Source organism: Ptychodera flava, chromosome 4 (assembly GCF_041260155.1).
Source record: "Ptychodera flava strain L36383 chromosome 4, AS_Pfla_20210202, whole genome shotgun sequence".
NCBI classification, from domain to species: domain Eukaryota; kingdom Metazoa; phylum Hemichordata; class Enteropneusta; family Ptychoderidae; genus Ptychodera; species Ptychodera flava.
In genome coordinates, this window is record NC_091931.1 from 46,240,105 (window position 1) to 46,262,788 (window position 22,684).

The following is a 22,684-nucleotide window of genomic DNA, read 5'->3' on the forward strand; positions in this document are numbered from 1 at the left end:
AAGATCAGTAAATATGCAAATTAGGAACTCTTATCACATATCTAAAGACACATCAGTGATTTAGCACATTGTCCAATATATCACAGTCACTTCAATCTATGGTAGTACACAATCTTACTTGTGAGATTGCAAAAGCACATGAATTAAGATCTTGTTCAAAGAAAAGTGACAATTGATGTACTTGCAGTAATTGAAATTCTTTAACATTCTTATTTATACAAGTTTTTATTTCTATATACATGTATTACAAATGATGCATGTGGATACCTGTACATAAATACAAAATGATGTGCACAATGAACATGTTTGCCATTTGCTGAAAAACCAGAGGAAAAAAAATAAGTGACAAAATTATACTATTTATTACCTTGGTGACACTTTGATGGGCATTTGTGATTTTTACAAGATAATGATTTATTGCAGGGCTGCTCACAACCTGGACAGTTCCAATCACAACACTGAAAATAACGACAGAAATTTTATCAACAACTTCTGAAGACAATGTCATAAATTCTCTATGATCTGTACATATGGAGATCACTCACTGAACTGAAGCAAATTTCTTCTATACACAGAACAACTCAGGCCATATTTCAAAATTCTGGCAACATAGTTCTGATAATCATAATTTTCTGATTTCTCACTGTGAATAATGAGAAGATTAACCCCTTTTCCGCGGAGGAGATAGCAATTTTGTAATTTTGTTGACATAGATTTTTGACAGCCATTCACAATATTTTCAATGAAACTAAGGGAATAAGTTGCATCTGTGTTGGCAAAAGAAAGGGTATTGATTTCTTTTTAATGTTTGTAACAAAGGAAATTTGCATGTCACAGGTGGTATGAGACCATCTTAGTTGCTGATAACTTTATCTTGAAAAGTGTGCAATTTTTAGTACCTCCAAACATTGACTTCTCATTAAATTTACTCTTGAATTTTAAACATATTCAATAATTTTGGAACATAGTTTTAACAAATAATCCTTAACTTAAATTGTAAGTTAAAAATTGTTAAGAAACTGATAAAATTGAAAAAGCCTTTAGTCTGAGTGAACAAATCAAGGGGAATTGTGAGTAGCCTCACTTACTGTGGGCTACGTCTCCCTGACATCAAACACTACACCTGATCTCTTGAGATTGGGTTATTCTGCTGATGAAGGTTGTAGTGTTGCAACCATTCAGTGACTAAATCTAGCATATTAAGATCAAAAGTCCAATTGACAGTAAGAATTATAATTGTCTATCATCTAGTGCAGATGGAACCAAGCTACCCCCACATCATTACAGAATGTTGGGAGCTAAAAATTAAAATAGCAGTATTGCAGCCACACAGTGTATTGGCTCCCTTTGTGAAAGAAATATATATTCATATTGATCAAAGTATATTGTACTTTTGCCATTGTTACGTGCAGAGAAAACGAACAAAAGGGTGAACTCAGCAGTTAACGTTTTAAACAAAATTTATTACGAAAAAAAAAATAATTGCTAAGTCAGGGATAGAGTACAAGCTTTAAAAGTGTACAGACTACTTATCTCAGCTGGGACGGCAAAGCTCCAGTCTCAGAGTTGTAACAGTCAGTTGAATGAATGAACAGTCCTTGCAGGCTTGCAGCTGCACAAAGTCCACAGTATAAATCCAGCGTTGACAGTGAAGGTCTTGAAAAGTCTTGAGAATGACTACTGCTGGAGTTTATAGTAACACACAAGAGACACGATCCCAAAAGTCTGACTGGAAGCTGTGCACGTCCCTTTTATAAAGGCATATAAGAACAATCTAGAACTTTTATTGACATGCTAATTACTGTTCTAAAATTATCTCCCTTACACAACTAATCAACTTTCCAGAACATTCCAAACATGACTAATTGAATTCAAGGTTGTGAGGTCATCAAGGGCAGTGACCTTGAGAATGTTCTAGACTAATTGAACTCAGGTCATGATGAGTGTGGGGGAAATGACCTACATAACACACCCCTCTTCAAAAAAGAAAATTTTTCAAAGAAAAATCTTTCTTTTACAAATGTAATCTTGAAAAGGATTTAAGTACTCAAATTTTGTTTTACTCTAAAGTAAAGTTCTTGAAAGTGAACAACAATAAAATTTCTTGAAAGTGAACAACAATAAACTCTAAATACGAGAGAGACAGTCTGCAATTAAATTGTCTCTGCCTTTGATATGTCTAATATCAAGATTAAACTCCTGTAACATTAAACTCCATCTAAGCAATCTCTGATTTTTGCCTTTAAATTTCTGTAGAAAACAAGAGGGTTGTGATCAATATAAACCACTATTGGCTGATTTGAAGAAGTAACATAAACTTCAAAATGCTGTAAAGCTAATATCAAAGATAAACACTCTTTTTCAATTGTAGAGTAGTTTCTCTGGGATTTGTTAAATTTGTGTGAAAAGTAGCAAACAGGATGTCCCATGACTATCTTCTTGCAATTTGTTGTTGGAAAACTTGAAATGGCACTGAATTTGGCATAAAGTATGCACGGCAAAGTCCGGTTATTTTTACTGAGTTCGAGTTCATAAAGTCATTGTTCGGCAAATACTTGGCTTCCCTCTGGAGATATTCCGCTTTCGCAGGATTCAGTCCGTCTGGATGTTGTTCCACTGGATTACTGTCGCAGACATCTTCGTTGTGGTAGATGATGTTTGTCCTCGTTGGAACATCTTGGAACAAATGTTCATGGATTGGTTCTTTCAGCTGTTGTTGTTGTTCTGGCTGGAGGTGTGCCAACTTTGTAGACTCCAGCTTCTCCAGGATTTCTGAGTTCTGAAGCTTGACCGAGCCCAGCTTTGAGTTTAGAGTATTTTCACTCAAGTCAGTTTCAGTATCACTATCTTCATAATGGCCAGAACTGACGGTACTGACAGGCTGAGTTATAGTAGGATTATCCCTATCCAAATATGGCTTAAGCATATTTATGTGACATAGCTGTTTTGTTTTCGCCTGTCAGGTGTTATTATGATGTAATTTAAATCACTCAATTTCTTATCAATTAGGTATGGCCCAAAGTAACGAGCATGGAGTGGTTTGCCAGGAATTGGAAGTAGAACAAGAACTTTTTGACCTGGTTCAAACTTCCGTTTTGAGGTGTTTTTATCATATTTGGTTTTCATTGACTGCTGAGATGACTCAAGATTTTCTCTGGCTAATTCACATGCTTTAGAGAGTTTTGTACGAAAATCTGACACATATTGCAAAATATTCAGACAATCATCATCGTCTGATAGGAATTTCTCTTTAACGAGCTTAAGTGGGCCACGGACTGTATGTCCAAATACAAGCTCAAATGGGCTAAAACCAAGAGACTCCTGAATTGACTCTCTAACAGCAAAGAGCAGAAAATGAATTCCTTCATCCCACTGCTTCTCTGTGTCAAAACAGTAGGTCCTAATCATGTTTTTCAAAGTTTGATGAAATCGCTCAAGAGCACCTGACTTTCTGGATGATAGGCGGATGACCTATACTGTTTAATGCCTAGCTGATCCATTACTTGTTGAAAAATTCCAGACATAAAGTTGGAGCCTTGATCGGACTGGACACTTTAGGGAGGCCAAATAAAGTGAAAAATTTGACTAAAGCTAGCTTCACTATAGTCTTTGTCTTTATATTTCTCAGTGGTATGGCTTCTGGGAACCGAGTTGATGTACACATAATTGTCAACATGTACTCATTTCCTGATCTTGTTTTTGGTAGGGGCCCAACACAGTCTATTAGTATCCTACTAAATGGTTCTTGAAATGCAGGAATTGGCTGTAAAGGGGCCTTTGGAATGGTCTGATTCGGCTTTCCTACCATTTGACATGTGTGACAAGTTTTACAGAAATGTGCTACATCCTGCCTGAGATTAGGCCAATAAAAGTGACTGAGAATTTTATGATAAGTTTTCCTGACTCCTAAGTGACCAGCCCAGGGAGTTTCATGGGCCAGGCGCAATATTTCAGCACGGTAGGGCTTTGGAACCACAATTTGATGTTTTATAGCCCAATCGTCATCAACCAAAACATCTGGAGGTCTCCATTTACGCATGAGAAATACCAGATTTGTATAATAGGAAACAGAGCTATCTGAAGTTTTACCTTCATCATCTACCCTGTCAAACAAAGACAAAATATCTGGGTCTTTGTGTTGTTCTGCAATGAGATTTGATCTAGAAAATGTCTGACTTTGGTCAGCAGAAGTTTTACTGGAAGTTTCAAATCCACGAGGGATAACGGAATGATCCGTGTCAAACACCTGACTGAGAAAGGTGTCATTTAAGTCAACATCTGTGACATTATTTTTGAGAGTATTTTGATTCTCGGAAGTTTTCTTTGACATGGCTCGAGTAATGGCACATGAAGGAAATAAATCGGGTATCTCTTGTTCAATTGGCTCTGGATCCTGATCTAAACTAGGATTATCAGTCACAAGTGGATTAGTAATGACCTTGTCCCCAGCAAGGTCGTTTCCAAGAAGAAGGTGAATCCCTTCAAAAGGCAAAAAAGGCCTAATACCTAAAGCCACAGGTCCAGAAACAAAGTCCGAAGACAAATAGACATTATGGAGAGGAACAGGAATGTAGTCATTACAATCTACCCCCTTAATAAGAACTTTAGAACCTGAAAATGACTTTTCAGAAAACGGCAGGGTATCTGCCAACAAAAGAGACTGGGAAGCCCCGGTATCTCTTAAAATTTTGACAGGGGTAGCGGAAGAGAAAATCACTAGAAAGTGATATAAAACCATCATGAATAAATGGTTCGAAAATACCCATAATGCTATCTTGAGAAGAATTGACCTTGACCTCATTAATTGGGGATGAGAGGGGTTTAACCTCAGAAAATGTGTTGCACACATTATTAGACTCTAATCGAGTTGATGAAGAAATAAAGCCGGTGGGCTTAGATCCACTTTGACCACTTTGACCTTCACGTTTTCTTTTCAATTTGAAACAATCTGACATTAAATGGCCGTCTTTCTTACAATAATTACAAGAAAGTGTACCGAACTGTTTGTCAGAAGGAGATTGAGACTTGGGATCTGATGATGTGGAAGTGTTACTTGAATTTTGTGAACTGTTGTCATTTGATTTCCTACTCTCCTTTGAAAAATTCTTGGATGAAAAGGAGGAGTTAAATTTACCTGCATTGTTTCTGTATGAAAAGGACTGGGATGGTTTGCTGAGAAATGAAGATTTGTGGGTCAATGAATAATCATCGGCCAAACGTGCAGCAACCTCTAATGTATCTGCCTTTTGTTCATTGATAAACGTCTTGATGTCACTCCGGATGCACTTTTAAATTCCTCAATCAAAACAAGCTGTCGTAATTTGTCATAATTCTGACTGACCTTTTCAGAAGAGCACCAACGATCAAACAGTTGTTCTTTTGTTCGAGCAAATTCAACATAAGTTTGATCCTTCACCTTCTCACAATCCCTAAATTTCTGACGGTAAGCTTCAGGCACCAACTCATAACCCTTGAGAATTAATTCCTTCACAGAATCATAATTGAAGCCTGCTCTACTGACAACTGAATGTAAATTTCTCTGGCTTTACCCACCAAAGCACTCTGCAAAAGCATAGACCAGGACTCCTTAGGCCAATTCAGACTCTGAGCAATTTTCTCAAAATGAAGGAAATATTTATCAACATCCTTTTCTTGGAAAGGGGGAACTAACCTGAAATGCTTAGTGATGTCAAACTTGTCTGAAGGGAAGAATTTTCCTGATTGTCCAAGCTCTAAACGTCTCATTTCTAACTGTAGTCGATGTTCTTCCAATTCTCTCTCCTTTTCTCTCTGTCTTTCTTCCATTTGTAATTCTTTGTCTTTCATTTGTAATTCTTTGTCTTTCATTTGTAATTTTTCCTGCCTTTCCCTTTCTTCCATTTGCAATTTTTCCTTTTCTAATTCCAATTTCTTAAGCTCCAAATCTGCCTGTATTTCTAATTCTAATTTTTTGAGTTCGAAGGAAGACTCAGGCTCATAATCTTTTAAGGCAGACTCCTCAAAATGGCCAGAATTAACTAAATGTTTTGCAATCTTGAACTGAATTTCTCGCTTGCGCATAGATCTTTTGACATCTACTTTAAGGAAATTTGCCAGTGCTATGAGGTTGTCTTTTCTGAGGGAATTAAATGTGTCCTGATCAAGGTCATCCATAAATTCGTCTGGCTTGAATTCCGCCATGATTGAATTTCGCTGAGTTCACAGTATACAGTAGTTTTGAAAAGGCTGTCAAAATGTTGTCAAACGGCTCAAAATATTCGTATCCCGGACAAGCCCCCAATTTGTTACGTGCAGAGAAAACGAACAAAAGGGTGAACTCAGCAGTTAACGTTTAAACAAAATTTATTACGAAAATAAAACTAATTGCTAAGTCAGGGATAGAGTACAAGCTTTAAAAGTGTACAGACTACTTATCTCAGCTGGGACGGCAAAGCTCCAGTCTCAGAGTTGTAACAGTCAGTTGAATGAATGAACAGTCCTTGCAGGCTTGCAGCTGCACAAAGTCCACAGTATAAATCCAGCGTTGACAGTGAAGGTCTTGAAAAGTCTTGAGAATGACTACTGCTGGAGTTATAGTAACACACAAGAGACACGATCCCAAAAGTCTGACTGGAAGCTGTGCACGTCCCTTTTATAAAGGCATATAAGAACAATCTAGAACTTTTATTGACATGCTAATTACTGTTCTAAAATTATCTCCCTTACACAACTAATCAACTTTCCAGAACATTCCAAACATGACTAATTGAATTCAAGGTTGTGAGGTCATCAAGGGCAGTGACCTTGAGAATGTTCTAGACTAATTGAACTCAGGTCATGATGAGTGTGGGGGAAATGACCTACATAACACCATCATTGAAGAGTATGAGATCTGACATTTGTGAGTAATGGTTACACACACAAACAGACAGACGGACACATCCTAATCTGTCTGAATAAGTCTTCAACAAGACAATGTCTAGAAGACCATTGAAATCTCACCTTCCTTTTGCACTGATGTTTTCCACAATCTCTTATCCTATTACATTTTGTCTCACATTGGTAATCCTTGAAACACTGAACAGACTTCTTTCTTGCTCCACAACGACAAGACTTCACTGTCATCTGACGACACTGAGTTGAGATAAAGTCAATAATTCAAGGAAATCAGAAATGTAACAGCTTAATTTATTCAAATCAAAGTATAACCTTACATACAGAAACATGAGACTAGAAAAGTAAATCTGTTCAGAGGATTGTCTGAGCAAGACAGCAGTTGGTAAATTGTTTTGTGTAAGAGCTATTAAATTTTCCAAGGATGTATGTCAGTCACATTGGATGACAGATGAAACCAGAGTTACACTATCACTGATAGACACTAAGACAAAACATAAACATCATTTTCTAACAAATACAGTCCCTGTGCTGTGAAACAACAGAGCATTTTCACTGGTTATGCAATATGAAAATTGTGATGCAGACATATTTGCAGATAAATTTTTAGGATATTTCAAAAACCTGCAAAATAAGCAGAATAAGAGATTCCAAGGAACAGTTTAGTGAATCTCCATGGCTTTAATATAATACCTGACATTTCACATCACTCATGTAAACTGATAGATACAGGTGTATGGTTAAGCAACAAACCACACAGAGCAATGGTATATGCCATGAAATTTTGACCAGCACACGACATAAATGCATCGAGTGATTGCAAGTGCATCTTTGGAGTGAACTGGTCAAAACCCGAGTGGTATATCTCTTGCTTGGTTGCTTTATTGTTATTATATCATATATCAATATGTTGAAATGCTGGTTTGAAACATCAAAAAAGGAATTTTTTTCAAGTTGAAAGCTAGTGCACGTTTCAAATGTGCTATATTGCAAATACAGCATGTTTATTTTTACATCTTGACCAATTGGATCACTTTATTTGTATCATCAATATAAAGGTACGATATATCATAAAGAATGCACCATAGGATCAAACAGGCTTTTCTCTTATAACTGTGTGACAAGATGACAACACTGCTCATGCTTTGACTGAATTATGTGCAGTTGCAATGAATTTCTGTGAAATCTTTCACAAGCTGAAATTTTAGACACTCTCTTTAAAGTTATCTTCAACAGATCAATTAAAATTTCACAGAGCCAAGCATGACACTTAGAGGTTCACAGGGCTTGGTATGATGCTTACAGTTTCAAAAGGGCCCAGTATGTCACATACGGGTTCACTTGGCCAAGTATGACACTTACAGTTTCACAGGGTCCAGTATGACATCTTTGAGTACAGTAGTGTAGCTCACAGGGGAGTAATTTGCCACAAGTATCACCACAAGTTGGTATGTCTTCAGTGCATGGCAAGTCTGAACCTACAAAGAACACATTCATGTACAAGCTTTTTCAGGTAACAAAAGTCATCACTGATGACACAGTCCCCACTTGTGGTAATTTGATTAAAAGTCCTTGGAGAGCAAGGATAGAGTACTCTTCATTAACTGGATCTGTGATTAAAAATACTGCAATACAGATGAAGTGTAATTGGCTGAGAATGAGTTTCATGGTGGTGAAAACGTAAAACTAATCTTGGCTGCCACCCTTATTACAAAAGGTCATTAAATGTATCAAATAGTAGTTATAATATTTCTTGATGTAACCTTTTTTGCATCATTCTTTTTTCCCAATCCTGTAACCATTTATATATATGGACATGCTCATTGTCCGAAATAAAGAATTAATAATAAAAAAATCCACAGGATGTTGCCAAACATTTTTCATTCTATTACAACACTGACAGATTATTACCTGTACCACATTTCAATTTAATTAATTGGCATTCCTTGAGCCCCTGTGGATGAATCCTGGAAACCCTGTGGATGGACATCAAATACAGGAAACAAAACGGCTGGTTTCACGGCCATATTTGATCAGAATACAAAGCAAATTGACATACATATGTATGACATAGGGAGTAATCAATGTACCAAGCTTGAATGAAATCGCTCCAGGCATCGTTGAGAAATTTGTGTGAATGTGATGCACGGATATCAAATGCAGGTAACACCAGACATGTACTGAAAATGCTCACGTGTTTTATTATATATATTGCAGTTATGTGTAAGTTTGAACCTTTGACTCATGTTTGCAACTTCATTGAAAATGTTATGATCTACAATATTCACCACAGATTAATTCTAAAGGTCATTAAGTATTAAAATATGTAATTAGCTGAAATAAAAATACTTTATTTCTTTTACTGCTGTCATTGTATCACCACTTTATATAGCAGGAGTAATTTCCTTAGGTCAAGTCCTTCAACCTATATATGCCAAACTGTGAAAGCTCATCAGATACGCAAATTATAAATTAGCTGACATGAAAATGCGTAAAGACTTTCAATATTGTTATAACCTGGTATAATCACCAGTGTACATAGCATGTCTTACCAACTTCAATCAAGTAAATCCAAGTATAAATCCCTAAATAGGAAAGTTCATTATCCAAATTAGGAATTGACTGAAATGTTCTCATTAAATATGCAAATTGGGAATTGGTTGAAGTAAAATAATGTTGTATTATAGTATCTTTAATGCACATAGCAAGTTTTGTCAACTTTGGTCTAGTCAATTCAGATAAATACCCCTAATTAGGAAAGTTCATTAAATATGCAAGTAAGGAATTGGCGGAAGTAAAAAGGCTTGATGACTTTCAACAATGTTAAATCATAGTATCTTCAATATACACACCAAGTTTTGTTAATTTTGATTGAGTCAATTCAGATATATATCCCTACCCTAATTAGAAAAGTTCATTAAATATGCAAATTAGCAATTATCTTTCACTATACCCCTTAATATCTTTCTCGGCTGATATATCTTGGTGTGATCAACATTTGTAGCAAATCTCATCAAATTGTGTGCAGTCGTTCTCAATGTATATCCGTTTTTTCTGAAATCATTAATTATGCAAATGAGAAAAAAGTAAGTAAGATACACCCATCAAAAACTAATTAATTCTTGCCATATGCAAAGTGAATCTATGTACCAGATTTGACTCTGATCTGATAGCCATTTTTGAGATATCGAGCACACAGACAGACAGAGACAGACAGACACGTAGACACAAAATACACAGACAGACATCGCTGCGACATTAGCCCACGTGTTTGAACGCGTGAACTAAAAATGGCCACCACACGACCATATTGGATAAGATATCAAAACAAATCGACATGCATATGTATGATATCAGAAGTAATCTATGTACCAAGTTTGAATGAAATCACTCCAGGCACCGCAGAGTAATTTGTGTGAACGCAATGCGCCGACGTCAAATACTGGAAACAAAATAGCTGCCACGCGGTCACATTGGATCAGATCAAAACACGAATCGATGTGCAATTGTATAACATAGGGAATAATTTTTGTACCAAGTTTGAATGAAATCACTCCAGGCATTTTTGAGATATCTGCGTGAGCGGACGCACGTACACATGGACATGACCAAACCTTGTAAGTCGGCCTGGTTGGTGTCAATGGGGACTAATAACGCTGAGGGACTATCACTCATCAAAAGTGCAAGCCTGACATGCATGAAGTAAACCTGTGCACCCCTATGCAAAGATTAGTCTTTGCATTCACCATTTTTGGCATTTAGTTTGAAGCATTCTGTGTGAATTACTTTTGTTTAAAGGACCTTGTACAGCCTGATATACATTACACACATAGCAATGTCAAGGCACTGAAAAGAATACCAGATCTGTTATTCTCCCTCTCTAACAATACTATTCCATTTTGCAAATTTGAAACTTTCATGACCAAGTTTCTGCATTGTATTGAAAGAATGAAATCACAGCTGGTATTACAAGTATGTATTGTATCAGGTTTTGAAACTAGTACAATTTATGATTCCTGTTTACTTTCAAAAAATTTCCAAGGTACATGAGGATAGGTCACTATGTCTGTTGGCACTGTCTTTGATGAAAGACAACTTACCATATCTGACTACAGTTCATCATACCGGATTTTTCTGAGAGTACGCCCACTCGAAAAAACCGCCCATGGGCGGTTATTGGGGGGTGGGCCGTTATTAAGAATTTTAAATTTCATCTCAACCTTTGTCTACGGCATTTCAACTTGACTCCCCTTGGAAAAAATTACCTACGCAAAGGTCAAAAAGTTTTATATAGCGTACAAAATAAAATAAGTTACACTTCTAAGATAATTACTTCGGCGATATATGTCCGTATCCCCCTATTTATGCTACTAAAATGCAGGTGGAATGATCCAGAAGAACACAAAGTCAACGTTAGAGTTTGCCACACGATGCGACAATGATTGACAGATGAAGCAGGAGCCAGGAATTTTCCATTCTGCACGATGGGGATCAGAAATAAATAAAATGACTATCATAAAAAATAACTCTGTTTCATTATTTTTTTATTTAATGTAAATCATTACTTTTCAGGTTTTTTTCGCTTTGATACAAAAATCTGATGATTTTCTTCATGAAATTTGTTGCATTCACAAACGTAACAGTAGTAGTAATCCCTAGTAGAAATGGTATGATCCACAATTGTTTACGATTATTGACCTCTTTGCGTGCAACGAATGTGAAACACTGTATCTATTTTCACACGTTCGACTACTTTGATTAACTTGTCACACTTACAAACTAGGTCAACCTCAGAACACGTGCACACGTCAAAATCTGATCGATGATTTTCTTCGCTTAAATTTGAATGCGTTCGACAAACCATGGAGGTAGTAGAGAAGGAGTCACAACTGAGATAATTATGTTTATTACTATTGTACACCATTGGTTTAATCCCTTTATGTCCATTGTTTAACACCCCTTTCCCGCCATCTGCGTTGCCGACGGTACCTTCGCAACCGAACCGAGTGAAATTAACCTGGGTTTGCTAATGCGACTCAGTTTCTCCACAGTGTCATAACGCATGCGCAAAGACTGTATTTGCGTAGCTTGGGTCAAGTGCGTCATGATAGTGTAAGAACCGACACGTTCCGTCCACAAAAAGTGAAGTTACAAGGAATTTAAGTTTTTCATTCTCAAACTCTTGGTAATTTTAACGTCGTTTTTTTATATACTTTACATTCGATCGCAGGAACCTTTCCTTGTTAGAATGAAAGTTCTGATCACGAACTTTTCAATCATGTACTGAGTATGGTGCAGCGGACTGCAGCACTGCCGTGAGCGTGGGTTAAACTTGTAGCGTTTCCCGGGTGTTTAATGACGCGACGCTTTGTTTCAATGCATCGTACGTGTTGTTTTTATATCGCGACCATTCATTAAAGTCATGGACGTAGCAGTTAAAAGCTATGCTTTCTTATTTAACCTTATCATTAATGCCAGTACAACATGATAAAACACGGCAAGAACCAAGAACTGGATTTGGAAAAAGTTGGCGTGTTAACAATGCTGCTCTACGATGTATGGCATTTTTTTTTTGTAATCGCAAGCTATCATCAACTCAGTCTCCGCGCCTTTGCAGATACAAAAGCTCCCTTCCTCAATTATCTGTTCCTCGACCTCTTTAACATCGTGTACATCAAAATCAGTGGAACGACTCGAACTTCCCGACGCGACGCTTGGACACGTGACGCCATGTTTGAAGATCTGTCAACTGCCGAGGGACGGCCGAAACACCCGAACAACCCCGAACGAACTTAATCTTGATAACTCCTTTATTTTTTAGATAATAATTGGCGGTAAATTTTTACCGAATTACGGCCCTGGGCCGTTATTTAGCTACAGGTGTGAAGCAGACAATGTAGCCATTTTCTGTTTAACGGCCTGGGCGTACTCTCAGAAAAATCCGGTATAACTTTATTTGTGGTCAGATGCATACCACACTTCGCTACACATATACTATCGTATGTGTCCATAAAGGATCATCAATATTTTGAGCAATATTTAAAATGCGTTTACATGACAAACTGTAGCAGCACGTTCAGAAACAATAATTAAAGGTATGATAAATACAAAAAAAATAACTCTTTTACCTTTTTCTAGTTGCTTTATAACTCCAAAAATGTTGTTTATCATGGAACAAAAAAAATGTCTTTCAACTATTTCAACTCACTGGTTTTTCCACATGGGCATGTTCTGTTCAGAGATCTTGGACAAACTCCGCATTCACCACTATGACATGTCTTTTCACAGACATGGTACCCACAACTGTATGATCTTTTACAAGTTTGGTTACATTGCCAGAATGGACTGCTACAAGACCGTTCTTCTTTTTCTTTTCCGCATGCACATGCTTGAATACTCTGTTTTTGGCATGGAGCACATTCTCCTACAAAAACAGAAACACAAGAATTTAGTTTTGACATCACGAGGTGGCAGTGGATTCAATTGGGGGGTCACTTGTTTTTGACTTTGGTGACAGTGGGGTCACCATGTTTTTGAAATGCCCAATAGGAGGTGTCAGTGTGTTTTTTTTAATTTCGACATGGCTCATACTTGTGAAAAATGCATTGTGCCAGCCACAAATTTCATCATTCAAACTGTTGCATTTTTCGGCGCCCCTTCAGGTACGTAACTTTAATAGTAATAAGACATATTTTTCAGGGCCCCGTTCTGGTGCAAAACTTTAATATACCGGTATTGGACATATATATAAATATCTGAGATACCTGTATGTTTAAATTTTTCCGGCGCGCCCTTCAGGCGCATTTCTTTAAAATATCAAACAATATTTTTCAGCATGCCCTTCAGCGGCATGACTTTCCTATATCAGATATGTATATATATCAGAGATATCTGGATGTTTAAGGTAATATGCACCTCGAAAGTGAAAGACTTAAACTTTTGCTCTAACTTTCCTCAAGGAATCTTTCAGTCATTCTCTTTCAAAATGAAGAATAAAAATAGGGGGTCACCGTGCAAAAATTTGTACTAGAGAAACAAATTACCCAAGATTTACCGATATTAGAAATTCAAAATGGCCACCATCCCTGTGTTACTCTATGGAGAAAAATAAAAAAAATTGAATTTCGAGAAACTAAGGCGGTGAAAAGTTTTCTTTCACCAAGAGCTTTAAAATGAACCCCCACATGTGGTATATCAGAAGAGAATTGTAAAAGTTTGAGAGTCCCAATGTCTGTCCCCGAGGTGCGTTCTACCTTAATATTTTTCGGCGCGCCTTCGGGCGCAGTAAATTAATATATCAGAGATATATGTCAGATATATCTTGATGTCTGTAAATTGAAAGTCTGATTTGCAAAGTGTACTGATCATTATGAAATCTGCAGTTCATATGAAAAGCATGACAAGTTCTGATACTTTTCTGTTTCCTCTATGAGCATTCAGTATAAGAAAGCAACATGCACTAATATTTCAAAATCACATTTTGCTTACAACAGTTCTGGACATCTGCTTATGCATAAAAAGAGTGAAGTAAATTCACAGCTAATTTAAAATACTGTATTCAAACTTTAGAATTGACAATTTTACGTTCCTATCTTACAACTGACATGACAACAATTTCAACAATTTCATTAAAACACAGAATGACTGAATGTTTAAAGCATATCCAAAATTGTAGAGAGTTGACGGTGTCCGTTGGGACTTATTATGCACTGGCCAACAATCAGAAATTATAACCATTTATGCACTGGCCAACAACCAGAAACTGTAACTATTTATGCCCTCTCCGACACCTAGAAGCTGACATCATCTTCTCTCTTTTGTACCATCATTTAAACCCCACTCCTACATCAAGAAATGCTACCGGTACCATCTATGCACTGGCTTTCAATCAAACGGTGTGACCATTTATGCACTTACATACAACCAGAAACTTTAACCATCTATGCACTGCCCTTACTATTTTAAGAAAACTACGTTGAAGTATTGTTTCAAGTGAGAAGTTCAGGATTTGCTTGATGAATGAAAAAATTCAGAAATAGCAAAACTAGTACTTGTTCTTGGCTTACCTTTATGACATGATTGTTGACAGTAATGTTGTCCGCATAACAATGCCTTACCACAGATCTGACCACAGCTCCATTCCTTTGCACTGCAGCGCCTAACTTGAGCAGCTTGTTTTCCACACAGACAAGAAAGCTTAACTGTTGTAGGGCAAGGTGGACATGGACCTGAAATATGACAACCAATACACAAGAAATTTACCACGGAGTCCAGCATGATTAAGATTGAGTTCAATGGTGGTGAAAAACGTGAAACCAATGTGGGCTGCCACCCTAATTACAAATACGGCTAGTTTTCAATCGGATTCGAACCCACAACATACGGCATCAGTCGCCTAGCTGAGAGGCCACAGACAGAACCGCTCGGCTAAATCTCCACTCCCAAAAAAGAGTGGTTCAATAGCCGGCTAAGTTGTTACATTTTTCTGACTGAGACCGCTCAACACGTTGTAGAGTTCGTGAAGCACTCACGCACGCATGCTCACTATCATACATCGCACATACACACTTTATCGAAGCGAAGAAACGAATTTCATCGCTTTAACTGGGCGAACGATAACGATAACAAAAACTCATTAAATAAGTCAACTAGTAATTAATCAACAAGATGTTGCCAAATATTTTGCATTCTATTATAACGCTGACAGATTATCACCTGTACCACATTTCATAAATGATACTGCTAAGTGTCCGTAGGCACTTATAAAACCATTGTCTATTTAAGCAATAAAACACACCCAGTGATGGTATACCACAAGATTTTGACCAGTTCACGACATATATGCACGAGCGATGAGAGTACATATATGAAGTGAACTGGTCAAAATCGAGTGGTATACCGTCGCTGGGTGTTTTTTACTGCTATTATATCATAACAGTATATTGAAATTCTTGTGTGGAACGTCATAAACGGATTTTTGCTCAAACTGAGTAGAGCTCGCGCGTATGCCAGCTGTGGTATATTGCCAATACACTACAGTTCTTTTCGCGTCTCGACCAATCAGCTCGCTGTATTTGCACCATCAATAAACTGGTATGATATAATAACAAATAATGTTTCATATGAAACACACTCAATGTATACTAAAAATAGCATTAATGAGACTTTGCTCACGTTCAGTTCGATGTAGCTGGCCTGAATGAGTGTATGTACAATATTAACCTTTTTCCTGCCATCGTAATCAGGTCAAAATTCGGAGTGGCCAGAATCTGTGCAATGGCAACTGTTATCCTGCCAAGCCGGTAGATTTCGGGCTGTTTTTCCGTACCCTGTATCCTGCCAAGTTGATAGCACTACTAGCTATGGATATTTATTCTATTGTTCACAGTACCGTAAAAACCCTATCGATTCGACCAGAAAAACATAACGATTTGAAAAACGTCGAATTAATAGGAAATAAAAACTGCTGACATAATTTAGTGGTTGAATTAATTGAAACGACGAGGATGAAATTTACACGAGACATGTTTGTCATGTTGAGACTGCTTCAAAGCATGGACTGTGAAATTTTGTGAGGTCGACAAATTAGGTAACAAACAAATACTCAAACGCACGTGGCTGTCACATAAAAATCAAGTGGCCGCGATTACAGACAGAGCGATCTGTGACACTGCCACTTGATGGACGACGCGCAAGTTGATATCGTGTGCCAGCCCTTGGAATTATATTATAAAACCCTGACTGGCAGATGAGATAGTCTAAGGGCGTTTGATGCATCGAAAGTTTGTAAAAATAATAGAAAATGACAGCACCGATCATAAGAAATGTGATGTTGAAGATAATATTTTTTAAGAGAAGACTATGACGACCATTTTCCGTAAGTATTGTCTAACTTAGGAAAACCAACATCTGAAGATTTACTTCAACCAACACTTTTGGATTTGTTCCACTCTTATTATAAGATTAGTCGAATTTCTGGAAAGTAGGTGTACATTTTCGATGTCAGTGTAGCGTCTATACTGAAGTCATATCCCAAAGAGTATAATCAGTTCGCGACAGCGTAAACCTCTCTCTCTCTCTCTCTCCCCTGGCATTTCGATGTTTTATATTGTCGACATTTATATATCAGTCTGAAGTTTCAGGTCACTGCTCAATGCAATAGTTGATGTCAATTTCCCGTATCGGGCATGGTCTCTATCGTCACTCTAATCGTTAGTTTTTTCCTGTTATATTCGATATCAGACTCAAAACACAACGTGAACAACGTTGATAATTTATTGCATCTTTCGTATCAACATGTCATGGCCTGGAGAAAGTTCATCACCATCGATCCAATGTCTGTGACGCTTTTGCTTCCAAATAGACATATTGAAATGCACAGGGAACTTTGCGGTATGGCAATTATATGAATTTTACCGTGAAGAAAGTCTGTGACTTTTACTGTGGTTTTACGATTTATCCGGACACCAAACTTGCTAATTACACGCCAAGTTCGCTGATGATATTTGGTACGTTCAGACTGACGACTTTGCGTCGGCCCAGGTCCCGACCAGGGCCGGGGCCGACGTAAAAAACCAATGTGGACACGCTGAGTCGGCCCTGGGCCGACTCAGTTTGGTCCCGGTTAGAAGGGGGGGTTCAGGGCCGACTCAGGGCCGACGCAAAATTTGGTCCGACGCAAATCGCCAGTGTGGACACGTTACGTCGGCCCTGGTCCCAGTTGACCAGGCCTCCGCTATGGATCGAAGTTGAACTAGTCACACTATTCGCACAAAACAAACGACGTACGTTTGAAACTAAAGTTTACACCTATCGAAAGTTTTCAATCCAGTCTTTACATTTTAATATCATCCCATGTACGCTGAACTTCCCACCAACCTTTGTTCCGCAAACGAGACCATGTCATTCGATTCCACAGTGCACGTAATAGACTAGAGAGGCATGTCAAAAATGCCGCGCACTGGTTATTTCTCCACCGCGGTCTTATATATACCATATGCTCATCCAATAAATGGTGAAGGTCTCTCCGATGATTAAAAGGGTGAGTGGTAGTCATATTTGCCCTTCTTGTGCGTAAAAACATAGGAAAATCATGAACAGTAGAAACAGCGTGCCATATTCAAATGCGCCATTTTGAACTTTGACAGGTCAGAGGTCACAAAGGAAGGTAAAGTTACGTCGGCCCTAATTCTGGTACCGGTAAGTGTGGACACGGACCAAATTTAATCCCAAAAGGACAATTATTTTGCGTCGGCCCAAATTTCAGTTGGGTTGCCAATGTGAACAAGATAATTGAGACTTTGATCGGTAATTACCAAAGCACTTTGGTAATTCACCTCAACTTGATACTTGATCTGACTGCATGAGCGCTCCATGGGGTACACAATGTGTATACAAAGTCACTAATAAGTACCATACCAGTGCCATAAACTAATTTGTGAAAGAAGTTGGCATTCCACTGGACAGCATTTCTCAGTATTAAAGCCAACAGATGTACATGTGTGCTGCACATCCATGTATCCTACCCTTGTTAAACTCAACTGAGGAGAGGTTAGGAGAGTATAATGGGTCACACGTTTTCTAGTACATTTATGATCATATGATCCTCCGTCCCAATCACCAAAATAGAATAGTCCCTCTCCGCACATCGGCTATTGTTTATTTTCCATTGAAGTCCATGACGATGTAACCTAGTTTTCGTCCTCTAAAACCTGCAATTTCATTCGTTTGAAGCAATCATCCTTTAATCTCTGAAGAGTTTTTACCGGTGACTATTAAAACTTTCACTGCCGGTTGTTTTCACAAGATGAAGACCATTTGATACTGGTATGCTGAGTTGCTTTTACGTGCAGGCAATGCACATACCAGTTCACAGTTCACACACTTTGCTCTTGATTGGCAAAATACATGACGTCTTTGTTTCATATGTATTTTTTATTTTAAGATATGATTCATGCAGAAATTCACCAAAATGTCATTGATCTTGGGATTGTGCAATCAATTTGATTTGATATAGCGATATAAAATCATGAGTCAGTTTAGCTCGGAATCGTTGCCGAGTTTTGCTGCCTTCCTTTTTTAGCTCCATGGTACAAATGTGATGAATGCCAGTTCATGGAATTCGAGAGATTGTAAATCTTTTCTGTATATTTTCTTCCTTAACAATTTCTTTGGGTGTAAGTCAATTTAGGTTAGTGATTGAACGTTGGTGTTCACTAATTGTGCTTAAATCAGCATGAATTGGGCATTTATGGAAAAAGTATTTAGCGGGACTCTTCAATCATGCTCACTGAGGTTAAAGGAATCTTTTTGGTGCAGTCGGCAGGTTTTCTGCATTGCAAGCTGTATTTGTCTAGTGCCATTTTTATCACTTTCTTCAGCAATTTTTGTATGGGTACACTGTTGAAAACTTTGAGCGCAAACTCATGTCTCAAATTGGTTATGCTATCAATGCATACACTATAGTTGTTGGCGTCTGTAATTACACTTTGCCACCCATGGAGTTACTGCAGCCAGATCAGGTATCAAGTTTGAGGTGAATTACCAAAGTGCTTTGGTAATTACCGATCAAAGTCTCAATATCATCAGCGATCTTGCTGAGTAATTAGCAAGTTTAGTGTCCGGATAAATCGTAAAACCACAGTAAACTGGCCTTACAACCAACAGTAAACATGGCGGAGCAATGATACAGACTTCAGAGACTGCAAATTTATTTTTCACTGCAACCGCTGGTGAGAGCGAGTCGTCGAATTTTTCCCACTGGCTATTTGGCTTTGAATTTTCAATTGCCCTCATATGCTATTAAAGTTAAAGCTAAAATCAAGAGAGGCATTCTCTGTAAATTAATAAGCCTTTTGAATATGAAAAAATCGGACATCTGAACCTCAACACGCAGCTTGAAAGTTGCTCTCCGAATCAGGACAGGGACAATAGTGAGGCTGGATCTCACGTAGTAGCTATGGAAACTGACGGTTCGTTTGTTGTAAGAAAGCATGCGATGTACTGCTCCTGCTACCTTGGGCTGTGGACTTTCGCTGTCTCGTCTCTACAGACTACACCGTCTGTTACCTAACCATGCTAACAATCACACGATAGTTCAGTAACATATGTCTTCATATTTTAATGAACTAATCTACCGATCATCGACCTCGAACACTTCAAAAACAATGGTCGCGGTCACGGATTCAAGGGCGTTCACAAGAAGATGCTATCAATGAGTGGTGTGCAGAATTGTTTCTACTAGTTTTGAGAACTTCTAAAATAACTTGTTATCTGTAACCGTCGCACATTGAACCGATATTGTATACCTATCACTGTCAAAGTTTATGTCTTTCACAGTAGAGTTGTTTTTATCCAAAACACATATCCAGAAGAGTCCCATGGAGCAGTCAAATGAAAGGATAATTGCTTCAAACGAATGAAATTGCACGAAAGAATGAAAAGCAACAGCACATCGTTGACGTGATTTAAAACAATAGCGCTTGTGAATGGGACTATTCTATTTGAGTAACGGGGACGGAGAGCACAGAACTGTAAAAGTACTGAAAAAATGTGCCGTTTTTCTCGCAATTTTAGCAACTGTAACGACCCTTTATTCTTAACTTACCTTTCCATAATTGAATTAAACTAGGTTTAAGGGCTTATACACAGTGTACACGGATGTGCAGAACTTCAAACGTATTCTGCTGGGAATGAGCAGGGGTTTACACTCTGATGGGTACAGGAAAACAATGGTCACGGCCATAGGTTCAAGGACGTTCACGGGAGACACGATGACAAAGAGTGTCGTAAAATTGCTTAGACTAGTTTTAAGAACATACAATATATGGTCATCGGTGTACTGCTGTGAATCGAAACGACAAGTGTAGGCCTATAGCTTCAAAATTTTATGGGAGAGACATCACGACTGAGACCGAGAGCAGCGGCACAACAAACTATTCTGAATTGTGCGTCCGTGTTTAATACAGACATCTCTGTAGGTGATTCTGGTTTCTCAATCGAATCTGAAGTCCGACATTGACAAAATTGAAATAAAAATATGTCTGAAAAGTTTTCTTTTATTCAACTAACTGATTCATCTCCTTTGATATCCCCTAAGCTACATGTAAAAAGTCCAGAAAGACTGACATCGATGTCTCCCGGGACCCCAAGCATACAGTATGGCCATATGTGCTCAAATATTTCTTCACCGTTTCGCAAAATATCTCGTCAACTGGGCGCATGGGCCACGTCTTTGTACGTTGGTCAAAACTAATGACAGTATAGGTCCGGATATAACATCGGTCAAAGTAAGATTGAATATGGAAGACGAAAATGCTTTCATCGATTGACAAAAATGAGAAGGAATGAGTCAGTAAATATTGAACCATAAAGGGGAGATCGAGACTGCCATGATTAATCAACTGGGAACAAAATATATATTTCGACCGACAGACTTAAACAACCAGAGAGAGCATTTTATTCAGCTTTAAAATAAGTCACCGCCTTTCCTATAATAACACAACGTTTCGATCTACTCTGTCCCCAATCGGTACGGGCATCCGGGTTTCGCCAGCCATACTGACTGATACATGGTTATTATTTCAGCTATTTTTTCATCGTTTTGCATAAGATACAGCATCTCTTTTGGTGCACAAGGCAAATCAACGTTTAGAAGGAAAGTGACAGGAGGTTAGGATATTATATAGGTGAAATTAGAATGGAATATTGAAGATGAAAAGACTTTTATCGGTCGACAAAATTGCCATTTGATATGTTATCAGTAAATTTGTTGATACATTATCGGTTAGGAAAAATTAGTACATTATAAGTAAATTTTTGCAACTTTATCGGTAAGAAAAAATTAATATGTTATCGGTTCATTACTATGTTATCGGTTGATTTGATACATTATAGGTAAATTTTCACTACATTATTGGGTTTCATACGTTATCAGTTGTAACCAGCCTTCCTTCAAAGATTTTTAATAAAAATTCAAGACAGGATTTACTGTTTCGCCAAATCACGAGTAAGGTGATATAAAATTATGGCATGCAAGAAACATCACAGCATAGATAGTGCAAAAAAATGCTAGAAAGGTTTACCTGGATGGCACAGTAACAGACATGTATGACCACAGTTCGGTTGTAAAATTTTACCACATGTGTGGCCACATGAATGTGGAACAAGCCATGGATCAAACTTGGGATCTACCTGAAAATTAGATTATGACACTTAGGTTACAACATTGACTACTGCAATGTGGCTATTTCACGTACTATGAGATAATAAGAAGAGTTGCTTAACAGCAGAAATATGTGTCTGTATTAGAGATTTCTAACAGCAACGAACTTTGTGTCGATATTTAAAGATTGCTAAACAGCAGTGACTTGATGTGTCTGTATAAGAGATATTGCTAAACAGCAGTGAATTGATGTGTCTATATTAGAGATATCGCTAAACAACAGTGAGTTGATGTATCTATATTAGAGAGATTGCTAAACAGAAGTGAGTTGTTGTGTCTGTATTAGAGATATTGCTAAACAGAAGTGAATTGATGTGTCTGTATGAGAGATTTCTAAACAGCAGCTAGTTAATGTGTCTGTATTAGAGATTGCTAAACAGCAGAGAGTTGTTGTGTCTGTATTAGAGATATTCCTACACAGCAGTGAGTTGATGTGAGACTGCTTTGGAGATACTGCTAAATAGCAGAGAGTTGACGTGTCTGTATTAGAGATTGCTAAACAGCAGTGAGTTAATGTGTCTGTATTAGAGATTGCTAAACAGCAGTGAGTTGTTGTGTCTGTATTAGAGATATTGCCTAACAGCAGTG

At 37.8% G+C, this 22,684-nt stretch overlaps 1 protein-coding gene across 2 annotated transcripts in view; it reads right to left on the reverse strand.

The window, feature by feature from the left end:
- LOC139131966 (NF-X1-type zinc finger protein NFXL1-like) overlaps positions 1–22,684 on the reverse strand; it is a 100,063-nt gene that overhangs the window by 63,661 nt on the left and 13,718 nt on the right. For both annotated transcript variants that reach the window (XM_070698300.1, XM_070698301.1), the window contains exons 7-12: positions 21,957–22,065; positions 14,940–15,101; positions 13,082–13,297; positions 8,236–8,351; positions 6,982–7,113; positions 368–458 (exon numbers count right to left, since the gene is read on the reverse strand). In XM_070698300.1, coding sequence (XP_070554401.1) covers positions 368–458; positions 6,982–7,113; positions 8,236–8,351; positions 13,082–13,297; positions 14,940–15,101; positions 21,957–22,065 — 826 coding nt within the window. The remainder of the gene's footprint in view (positions 1–367; positions 459–6,981; positions 7,114–8,235; positions 8,352–13,081; positions 13,298–14,939; positions 15,102–21,956; positions 22,066–22,684) is intronic.